The sequence below is a fragment of the Ahaetulla prasina genome, chromosome 12, assembly GCF_028640845.1.
Source record: "Ahaetulla prasina isolate Xishuangbanna chromosome 12, ASM2864084v1, whole genome shotgun sequence".
Classification (NCBI taxonomy): Eukaryota; Metazoa; Chordata; class Lepidosauria; order Squamata; family Colubridae; genus Ahaetulla; species Ahaetulla prasina.
The window spans coordinates 29886454-29898360 of record NC_080550.1 but is presented as its reverse complement, the minus strand read 5'-3'; the positions used below and the strand labels follow the sequence as shown (position 1 = coordinate 29898360).

General features: G+C 45.7%; 1 protein-coding gene across 1 annotated transcript in view; it reads left to right on the top strand.

The window, feature by feature from the left end:
• Positions 1-353: 353 nt before the first annotated feature.
• LOC131183963 (uromodulin-like) overlaps positions 354-11907 on the top strand; it is a 31388-nt gene continuing 19834 nt past the window's right edge. Inside the window, exons 1-6 of the mRNA XM_058154768.1 lie at positions 354-358; positions 3126-3192; positions 4412-4579; positions 5145-5350; positions 7278-7435; positions 8526-8771. Of these exons, the coding sequence (XP_058010751.1) occupies positions 3129-3192; positions 4412-4579; positions 5145-5350; positions 7278-7435; positions 8526-8771 (842 nt within the window). The 5' untranslated portion in view covers positions 354-358; positions 3126-3128. The remainder of the gene's footprint in view (positions 359-3125; positions 3193-4411; positions 4580-5144; positions 5351-7277; positions 7436-8525; positions 8772-11907) is intronic.

The window sequence follows — 11907 nt, the reverse complement described above, 5'->3', positions numbered from 1 at the left end:
AGAGGAGGAGATCAAAAGTTGGCAAGAAGAACCAAGAATTTTTTTACACCCAGGAAAGCCAGACACCCAGAAATACAAACCAGCTTCTAAATAGTGGCATAGTGCCTTGGATTGCTGTTATTAGACAGTATTTTCTGAGGCGTTAGAAGGTCTCAATCTGGCAAAGGAATAGTTATCTCAAGAACCTTGGAAGGAGGGGATCAGCTGGTTTGGAGATAATATATATAAGGGCAGAGCTGAGAAAAGTTGGTGCCATCTCCCACAGACGCTGGTGAGTTGCAAGCTGTTACGGTAAGGGAGAGAGAAGACTAGCAGCCTGTTTGTCCTTACTCTGAAGTCCAGCAGGGCTTACTTGCAAGTAAGTGAAACATTACATTGCATCTCCTCAAAGGAATAGCTTTGGGTTGTGCTAATGTCTATTCCATCTTTTCATCTTCCTGTTTTAGGTTTGCTTTTACTTTTGGTATTGGAATAACTTGTTCTTCAGGGAAATTGACTAAAGAAACCAATGGAGTTCCCTTTTTTCTTTGCTTTTGAGAATTACACATTTATTTCGTGGGGAGAGTGTGTGTGTTTGTGTGTTTAAATTCTTCAAGAGTTCCCTTTGCAGGATTATTCTCTGAATTTCTTCTGAATCCCAAAATACCTTGTTGTAGATATTACACTGGAAGGATTCCTGAGAGAGAAACCGCTTTTAAATCACCTTTTTAAAAACTTTGATGTTGGTGTTCTTCACTAAAGTTCAAGGAACAGGATAGCTAAGCAAACTTTGTCCTTTCAGAGAGCAATTCTCAAAATTAAATGCTTTGCTCCCCCACTCGCCATTTCAGTGCTCTGGCCTTCAAAGTGTTGAGGAGATTAATTGTTTTAGACAGGTGTCAGAAAGGCAGATTTTTAATCATATTTTACCCGGATGATGTAATGAGAATATCCTTGCTTGTTTTGAACCAGTAAAATGAATTCAAAGGCAAAAGAGTTTTCTTAGGGCTTCAATTGCCTATCTTTGTTGAACTATAAAATATGTTGAGGATGAAACATTGGTTGAAAATACTTTTATCTACTGCTAGATAGAATGATCCATACATTTTAAATTAAGATTGAGAAAGGATTTTTTTTTTCAGGTTTAAGTAATTGCAGAACAAAAGTGTTGAAAATTTTGATGTGTCTTCTGAGTTTTATAATATCTCAATGGCTGTAATTAGAGCAATATAGTTCTTTATATTTTTTGAGTGAGTTATTTGTTGCTTTTAATCATGTAAGCCTCTCTGAATCACGTATTGAGTGAGTAGTTAAATAAGTTGAATTAATACAAAATAATTAATAAACTAACTGCCGGCTTGAAAATGTCCATGGAATAGAAGGTATTTTAAGATGAGATATATCACAATAGTCAGTTTGTCTTCTGTGTTAATGTGACTTGCCCTAATGGAATATTAGGAGCCACAAACTTACCTAGTAAAACTAGCAAATGAAATTAGTGTATTATTCATTATGTCGTGTGAACCAGGAACAGTGGATTAATTGAACAGCCAATGCAATGTCTGAATGCAACACGGGGGTCATTGGGTAACCCACAGTTCAGTCAATCCAAATAAAGACATGTAAATACAATTGGCTGTGTCTCTAGGATGCTATAAAACACAAACTACCTAGTAATCTTAACCAATTCTGGCCCACACCCCCATCAATGTGGTCAAGTTGATTGTTTGTGATTCCATGTGCTCTGAGAATACAGAAAATTAATTTTGGAACCTGTAGTTAATTTATCTACCCAAAATGTGTTGCACTAAATATAGCCAGTAAACAAAGAAGAGAGTTTCCCCTCAACTGCCTTCACGATGGCCATGTTTGAAACAAGCTAACCATTATTGTAGTTTAGCCTGCCATATGAATGTCAACAGTGAAAGTTGTTTATGGTTTAGTGTGTCTCAAGGAAGGAAACTGGTGAAGGGAATAAGCAGAGGTTCTCTTAACCATGGATGTGTTTTTGAAAGACAGCTGATGAATATCATGGTGGCCAGATTTGAAGGAAGAGGGTGGGACTGTAGTTCTTGGAAGTGTGAGTGAACTGAGAATGTCACTAGGTCACCCTTAGCCAGGAAAGTTCTCAGTCGTACAACTAGTCAAGATGAAGGACCTCCAACCTCAATTATGCCCACAGCAGAATCCTTTGCTCAAAGGAGTCAGAAAAGTTAAGATGGTGGCCATTCAAAGCCTACCCATCTGGTAGGCTTTGAATGGCCATTTGCACTCAGTAGGTCATTTGCACTCAGCACCTTAAAAAGAAGGAGGGGCTTAAGTCACATGACTATGGCCACCATCTCAATTTTTTTAACCTTCCCCTCCATCTCTGACTCGCTACCTGCAATTCAAGGTGGGTGCACCTTGGGCACAGATCGATCCATCTATTGGGAAGCAAATTCAGCCTGTGGGAAGAAAACTATGAAGGAAAGGCAGGTCAAAAATGCAACAAGATATAAAGGTGAGTATAGAGATCAGTGAACAAGTCTTTGGCCTCTCTGTACATTCTTAATTCCATCCCTTTCCCATTGCAGATACTTCATCTGCATTTTTAAAAAAATACATATTAAATCAATATATTTTAAAACATTTTCTTAACATATCCACTAACATGAGTAAAATGGCAAATAAAAAAAGAATTTCTTTGATTAGGAATCGGGTAGGTTGCTTTGCTGTTGTTTTGCATCCAGTCAGGATCATGTGTGGCATCACACAGAATTATGGGGCAACTCTTAAAATGTTCAGATTGCAGAAAGGGTGAGACTTTGTTTGAACCTGGAAGCTCAACTGGGTTGGTGTGACCTGATTAGATAGAATACCATCCAGAGAAGTTTAGGGAAGCTGAAAAAAAGACTGCTAGAAGATTCTGAAGATTTTTCTATACTGTTATCAAAGCTCCATTGAAGTGCCCATGAATTCATTTCAATTTAACAGAAGTTTAAAAGATTAACAGAGTTGGAAGGGACCTTATAGGTCATCTAGTCGAACCCCCCACTCAAGCAGGAAACTCTACACCATTTCTGACAAATGGCAGTCCAATCTCTTCTTGAAAGTCTCAAGTGATGACCTTGATCATAAATACCTTCTTCTTCTTCTTTTTTCAGGATATGATCATGATATTCTGGCTTATAGTTCCAGTTCTGTTCTTCCCTGCGATTGAGAGCAATAACTGTAAGTTTCTGGTGTCCTGCTTGGAAAAGGCTGGCTAGAGGGAGGGTGGATGAACCTCCAGCTGCCTCTAAGTCTACCAACTTGGTCCTTTGGGCCAGAGGTCTCCAATCTTGGCAACTTTTAAGACTCGTGGACTTCAACTCCCAGAGTTCCTGAGCCAGCTTTGCTTTGCTGGCTGAGGAGCTCTGGGAATTGAAGTCCACAAGTCTTAAGGTTGCCAAGGTTGGAGACCCCTGCTTTAGGCTATTCTTGAGAAGAAGCAAGACCAGGAGTCTGGTCTGTCCTTACTGTCCTTACAGCTCTGTCCTTACTGTGGAGCTCTGTCCTTACTGTGGAGTTACATTTAACCGAACCTTGCAATTAAGAGAACCTTGGCAGCCTGATAAACTAGGGAGGGCTCTTCTTAGCATCTTGCCCCACCCACCACCTAGCTGTGGGCCGTGCTGTCTCTTATCTGACCATTCCCTTAGCAGTGTCTCTTGGCCCAGGCTCCATCACCTGGTTCTCCAGAAGGACATGTGTGAAAAACAATTTCCAAAAAAATTGTCACTTGGTTGTATACCTAAATGGTTAAATCTGTTAATGTCATTGTTCATCAGGCAGTCCTCCACTTAAGATAACCACTGAGTCCCAAGGTTTCTGTTGCTAGGTGAGCTATTTGTTAAGTGAGGTTTGCCCCATTTTATGACCTTTCTTGCCAGATATGTTAGCGTTATGGCCTTACGACGTCTTCCCATGGTGTGATCCAAGTCTTTCAGTTCTTCAGCTGTTATAATGTGAAACCAACATGGAATGATGTCTTCACTTAACTTATTAACTGGGTTTTATTGCTGGGTCACTTCTGACTAACAAGTTTCTTTAGTCGGCTCCACAGATGTTCAATTGGGTGAAGGTCTGGGCTATTCCCAGCCATTCCAGCCATGGAATACGCTTATCTTGAAACTCTCCAAAAAAGTGGTGTTATTAGCCATCAAACCTTAAAAATACACTTTTCCCAAAAGGTTTCCACAATTTTGGCCACTACTGTAGTACAGAATTGAGGTGCACATGATGGGGAGGATATTTTTATAAGACTTCCAAGAATTGCTCTACCTGCCCTAACGAGAAATGGAGCCAGCAATAAAAACAGGTGTACAGAACTGAGATGTTGGGGCGGAAGGATGAAATTGGGGTTTTCTCTGTGGGTGACCAACCATCTGATGGATCCCTTCTGTTCTAGATCATCTGATAGAGCTCCCTAAATCCAGTGGAGAGGAAGCGGTGAGACTTCGCAGGACTTTGGGACCCTGCCTTCCAAACCCCTGTTTTCACCAGGGAGTGTGTAGGGTTGTAGACAACAGTGCAAATTGCACCTGTAAGACCGGCTTTACGGGACAATTCTGTAAAGGTAAGATGCATCTGCTCTGGAGTGCAAAGGCCTACAGATTTCCCATGTTCGGAAGGAATTTTCTTAACTTAGAAGCTTTTGTAGTTTTTCTTTTTTTTTCTGTTTCCCAAGAAACATTTTATTGATCTAGAGGGCCAGATCAATTAAAAGGCCTGGATACTAAAACACATGAAGAACAGTTGCAGGAACTGGGTATGGCTAGTCTAGAGAAAAGAAGGATGAGGGGTGACATGATAACAGTATTCCAGTATTTGAGGGGCTGCCATAAAAAGAGGGGGTCTAATTATTCTACAAAGCACCGGAGGGCAGGACAAGAAATAATAGTTGGAAACTGATCAAGGAGAGAAGCAACGTAGAACTGAGGAGAAACTTCCTAACAGTGAGGACAATTAGCCAGTGGTACAGCTTGCCTCCAGAGGTTGTGGGTGATCCATCACTGGAGGCTTTCAAGAAGAGATTGGACAGCTACTTGTCTCAAATGTCTTCTGCGTGTCTTCTGCGTGCTCAGAGGGTTGGACTAGATGACCTCCAAGGCCCCTTCCAACTCTATTGTTATTCTGTTAAGATATGGAGGTGAAACTCCAGTGCAAGGAGGGGTATATGAAGATGCTGGTGAGGAAGGAAGTGTTTGAGACCCTGAAAGTCCCTCTGAGATCGGTCCATCTGATGAATAGCTCCTGCATCGTTTCTGAGCAAGATGAGGATGGAGAAAGCTTCTTCGGGGCCAAGTTGACAGGTGAAAACCACACAGCCTGCGGGTCAGAGATCAAGGTAAGGGGAGGATACAGGTACAGCAGGTAGTCCTCGACTTACGACCACAACTGAGTTATCAAGCATCTGAATTTTGATCATGTGACCATGGAAGCACTGCAATGGTCATGAGTCATTTTATTCAGTGCTGTTATAACTTCAAACAGACACTAAAGGAATGGTTGTAGGTCAAGGACTGCCTATAGGGGTTGACTTACAATCACAACTGTTATCATTAAATGAGTTATTATGTGACTAAGTTCAATGTCATGCCCTTTTTTGTCATTAAACAAATCTGGCTTCTCCAATTGACTTTGTTTGTTGGAAGCCACCTGGGAAGGTCACAAACAGAGATCATGTGACCTTTTGTTGTGGCTTGTTAGCCACCGGCCCCTCCAGCAGCCAAATCAGAGAAAGAAGAGACATGGGAGTCAACATCAGGACAACCTAAGAGTTCTGAAGGGCAAGAGGGAATGGAGCTTGCAGAGAGAGAGACAGATGGAGCCTGGGCCGTCCGTCAGCCCTCAGATGGAGAGTCAACAGCCGCCAGGTCTGGAGGTGGCTGATGTGGAAGAGGAGGAACAGCTGGGTCCAGTGCCTGACATGCAGATGCGCAGAAGGCAGAGGAGAGGAGAGCAGTGGAAATGTATGGGCCAATCCATGGGACGGAAGAGTCACCATTGCTAGCGAAGCCCCACCCTAGCTCTGGGGATAAAAGGCAGGGGGTGGAGATGAATAGATGTATCATTAAGTGTTAAATTTGTACCCTATGACTATCAGTGTTAGTGTTGTAAGTGTTGTACCTTGATGAAGGTATCTTTGTACACTGAGAGCATATGTACCAAGACAAATTCTGTGTGTGTCCAATCACACTTGGTCAAAAAAAAATCTAAAAAAAAAATGTGGCAGACAACTATTTATCTCCTGGCTGGATCGACTTATTAGCCTTCATTGAGAGAGAAACTTTTTGCTGGGGCTGCTGGCACTCCTAATAAAGGAACCTTTAAGTTAATTACAGAGGGTTGGCCATGTTTGGGGAGTTGGGTCAGAACACCCTTGAATGCTGCAATTGTTGTAAATTGTGATCACATGACCATGGGAAGGTTGCAATGGACATAAGCGTGAGGACTAATCATAAGGACGTTTGGATTATTGCAATGCTCTCTACATGGGGCTGCCCTTGAAGTGCATCTGGAGGCTGCAGCTAGTCCAGAATGCAGCTGCGCGGGTAATAGTGGGAGCAACCCGTTGCTCCCATGTAACACCAATCCTGCGCAGTTTGCACTGGCTTCCTGTGGTCTTTCGGGTGCGCTTTAAGATTTTGGTTACCACCTTTAAAGCACTCCATGGCTTAGGGCCCGGGTACTTACGGGACCGCCTGCTGTTACCCTATGCCTCCCACCGACCCATACGCTCACACAGAGAGGGCCTTCTCAGGGTGCCATCTGCCAGACAATGTCGGCTGGCGGCCCCCAGGGGCAGGGCCTTCTCTGTGGGAGCTCCTACGCTTTGGAACGAACTTCCCCCTGGTTTACGTCAAGTGCCTGATCTTCGGACTTTTTGCCGTGAGCTGAAAACGCATTTATTTATTCAAGCGGGACTGGCCTAATTAAATTTTAATCCAGGGTTATTTATATTTTAGGGTTTTTAAACTATTTTAAATGTTTTAAATTTTTTAAATTTTTGGCCATTTTGTAATATGTTTGTTTTAGTCTTGTTTTAATGTATATATTGCGCTTTTTTATTTGGCTGTACACCGCCCTGAGTCCTTTGGGAGAAGGGCGGTATAAAAATCAAATAAATAAAATAATAAATAAAATAAGTCCCTTGGCAGTGCTCATATGAGCTGATCCAATTTAGAAATGGCACCGTCTGGTGTTGGATTACTAAAGACTTCACCCACAATTCTGATCTTGGCCTTTAATCTAGTTTCTGGTCCTTTTTGCAGTTCAACAATTCTTATGTGTCTTACGCCAACGTGATCAAGTCGGACCGGGAGGATAATGGTGTGATTACCAGAAGCAATGTGATTCTCATACATTTCTCCTGCATCTATGCCTATAAGCGCGTCGTCAGCTTGCAATACTCACTCAAGGCTATAGACACGTATGTTGTGGCTTGGGTTATTCTAAGCATTTCCCTTAGCTACCACTCTGTTGTCCTAGGTTAGGATGGCTATGATAGTTTTAGGCCGTTTTGTAAGCTGGCAAGCTGCATTTCAACAGATGAAGCAGTGGGCTTTGGCACCCATCCTACGTTATTTTGAGATTACCATGGTTAAAAGTGATGCTGGCTTGGCCATGGTCTACAGCCTGATGATAGATCCCATGTTAGATCCCATCTCTGACAGGTTCAGCTAGGAAGGAACCCTACCTAAAACTCCAAGATACTGAACAGTATGGTTTGGCATAAGACAATTGCCAATAGGTTTATTATTATTTCACAAGCAGTACATTCAGTATCTCCAAGGCCTAGGAAATTGCAAGCAACAGGTAGAGTAAGCAACCTTGCAAGACCTGAGGATCACCTTTGGCATGGTTTGTTTGTTTGTTTTGCCTAGTCAAGGGTTACAACCAACAATATTTGCAGGGTGAAATCAGCAAGGCTTTGGAATAACCTTTTTTAAATCTATGAAAGCATTTATTAACTTGGTGCCCAACATCAGGAAATAATAAGAATTATGTTAGGCTGTAACTGCTCTCTTCCCAGCTAGGATGTTTATTGGTTAAGTTGGCGAAGGATGTTAGATAAGTTTGTCACCTTGACTGTACTTCTAAGCCAAGGTTCCTTGGACTGCTTTAGATAGGGACACTAGATGCTGGCTGAGGAATTCTGGAAATTGAAGTCTACATATCTTAAAGTTGCCAAGATTGAGAAACATGCTGTACTGGATGCAGAATATATTATTGTGTAACATTTCTCTATTCATGAGTACCTCCTAGAGGACAGAGGCCATCTGACCTGTTTCAGAAGGGGGAAACGACAAATGGGGATTCTTTTTTAGAGAAAGAAAGAAAGAAGCATATTCCTGCTGGCATGAAATTGACCGATCTGTCATTGAAAGAGAAGTCAAAAATAGTTGGGCTGAAAATTGAATAGGCACCGTTGGCTTAGAAACGCATTCCGTCTTCACATAGAGACCTTTCAGACAGACAGATAGATAGACAGATTGATGAGCAATCTCTCTCTTTCCTAGGTTTGTGCAATTTTCAGTCAAAGAAGGGGACTTCACCGTAACCATGGGCCTCTATGAGAGCGCCAGCTTCAAGAAGCCTTATAGCCAGCAGCCGCTGTCGCTTCTCATGTCGGACACTCTCTACGTCCTCCTGCAGATAGAAGGGCAAGACCAAGTCATGTACTTCTCCCTAAGTGTGGAGGACTGCTGGGGGACCCCAACAAATGACCCCAATGACAGCACAAAGCACTACCTCATCATGAAGGGGTAAGAGGCGGGGCTGGGCTTCTCTCTAGGTTACTGGTTGAAGAACCAGGGTAATGGGAGGGGACAATCGGTTGGGGTCATGAGCACATTTTTTAAACCAGAGATCTCTTCGAGCATGGATCAGGGGTGCTATTCAGCAGGTTCTGGAGAACCGGTAGCAGAAATTTTGAATAGTTCGGAGAACCTGTGGCTGGCTCCAGAGTGGGGTGGGAATGGAGATTTTGCAATATCCTTCCCCTGCCACGCCCACCAAGCCATGCCCACCAAGCCACACCCACCGAGCTATGTCCAGAGAACCAGTAATAAAAAATTTTGAATCCCACCACTGGCATGGAAGGATGGGATGGATGGATGTACAGGTAGTCCTTGAATTACAACCATTTGTGACCATTTGAATTTACAATGAGACGGAAAAAAGTGACTTATGACCGTTTTTCATGATTGTTGCAGCATCTGTGATCTGTCACATTGTTAGAATGTGGATGCTTAGTCATATATTTATGTCTGTTGCACATGATCCCAGGATCATGTGATCACCTTTTGTAACCTTCTGACAAGCAAAGTGGGGACAGTGGGGAAAGCCGGATTTATTTATTAGGGGCTGCCACAAAGAAGAGGGAGTCAGGCTGTTCTCCAAAGCACCTGAAGGCAGGACAAGAAGCAATGGGTGGAAACTGGTCAAAGAAAGAAGCAACTTAGAACTAAGGAGAAATTTCCTGACAGTTAGAACAATTAATAAATGGAACGACTTGCCTGCAGAAGTTGTGAATGCTCCAACACTGGAAATTTTTAAGAAAATGTTGGATAACCATCTGACTGAGATGGTGCAGGGTTTCCTGCCTGGGCAGGGGGTTGGACTAGAAGGCCTCCAAGGTCCCTTCCAACTCTGATGTGATGTTATGTTATGTTATGTTGAGAGCTTCTTCTTCTGCGCATGTGCAGGATGGCGGCGTTGTAAAATACATGCCGACAGCGGGTCGGGTTTTTTCCCGGCCGGGAAGCCGCGGAGGTGGCTGCTAGGCTGCCCGGACCCATCGCCCCGCAGATTATCTCCCCGACAGCCGGACAGAGATCTTTAGGTCTCGTTAGACCCCCGGCTGCCGGGGAACGGGGCTGAAGTGTCGGGCGGCAGACGGCGGATGGCGGCGGCCATCTTGGGTGGGCGCGGCATGGGGCTGCGCCCGCCGGGAAGAACGGAGAGCTGTGGCCGAGCTGCCTGGGCTTATCGCTCTATGGACCATCTTCCTGACAGCCGGATAGAGACCTGTGGGCCCTGCTGGACCCCCGGCTGCCAGGAACGGGGCTAAAGTGCCGGGCGAGCAGCGGACGGCGGACGGGCGGATGGCGGCGGCCATTTTGGTTGGGCGTGGCATGGGGCAGCGCCCGCCAGCGCCCGCCGGGAAGACCGGAGAGCTGTTGCCGAGCGGCCTGGAGCTATCGCCCTGTGGACCATCTTCCCGACAGCCGGATGAAGACCTGTGGGCCCTGTTGGACCCCCGGCTGCCAGGAACGGGGCAGAGGCGCCGGGCGGGTAGCAGCGCCCGCTGAGAAGAGCCGGCCCGGTTTTGTGGTTCACTGCCAGGCGGCCGCATGGGTCATCAGTGGCCGATTACCCAGCATGGGTGTCACCGGCTGAAGCGTCCAGCGGCAATGATACCAACAGTGGCCCTGATACCATCGGAGGCCACTACTAATGATGATGAACGACGGCCGCCATTTTGGAAGGGCGCGGATTGGCGCGCTAGAAATGGCCTGGCTTGGCGAGGTTGCTGTAGCGGGTCGTCAGGACATCGGCGACTGAGTGTGGGCCGCTGATTTTTTGGCAGCTCTGCTTAGCAGCACGGATACCAACAACCCAACGATTCACCATCATTGACCGCATTTGCCATCTTTGCGGATGCCTGGACGGTTTGCCGCACTTTTTGAGCGGCAGTGTTATCGCCGGTTTGGATACGAACAGCTCTGGCAGGTGGAACTTTGACCTTAGTCGATGGGTGACATTATGGGCAGAATTCATCAGCCCAACTTTTATTTCATCTAACTGTTGCCCTACCGGCCTTTTGGCCGTTGTCTGTGACTGTTCCGGTCTCACCCATCGTCCGCAATACCATCTACTGACCGGGAACTTTTCCTCTCCCCGCTGTTATTTAGATCTTTATGCATGAAATACTCGCCTGCCGAACTTCTTCAAGTGCGAGGTTCCCCCGCCTCGCAGGAAAGGCCATCTGGGTTATCGAGGCGGCCTTAACGAGGGTCTTGGGACCCGGAGAGGTGGCATCGAGGAAGAAGAATTTATGGGGTTTTGTACATAGGTTTTTAATAAGGGTTTTTAAAGGGGAGGAAAGTGGCGGGAGGGAGATCCCGTCGGGAGGTTGGTTCAGTCTCAGTCCCAGTTCACGGCGTTTTCATCTGGTCCGAGGGAGGGTGAGGTTCGTTCCAGAATTGGAAGTTGGCTCCATCTGTACGGTAAGTGGGAGGGGCAGATATGGCGGAAGCAAGGGGCCGTATCGTTCGTTGGGAGCACGTGTTCGCTGTTTAAAAGCGATCGTGTGCCCCGGCCCCCCAGTCTTTCCCCGTTCCCCGGAAGGTCAGGATCCTCAGAGCCCGGGCCTCCGGTTGACGTTGTGCAATGCCGGTCCGTGGTTAACAAGGCCCCTGATTTGCGATCTTATCCAGGGGAATCCACGGACTTTATGGGCATTACGGAGACCTGGCTGGGTGCAGAAGGGGTGCCCTAGTTGAACTGTGCCCGCCAGGTTTCGAGCATTCCATCAGCCAAGGGCCCAGGGTAGGGGTGGAGGGGTGGCGGTTGTAATGAGAGAGGGTCTAGAGCCGAGAGAGACCACTGTTCCTCAGATAGCCGGCTGTGAATCCCTTCTTGTGAAGTGGGGCCATAAGAATCAGATGGGTTTGTTGATCGCGTACCTGGCTCCTTGCTACGTGACTACAGCCCTGCCTGAGCTACTGGAGGTGCTTGCCGGGGTGGCTGTTGAGATCCCCAGACTTTTGGTCATGGGCGATTTCAATCTGCCATCGGCTGGCTTGTCATCAACAGTGGTTCAGGAGTTCCAGGCTTCCATGACGGCCTTGGACCTGATTCAAGTAACTGATGGCCCTACTCACACGGGGGGATCTG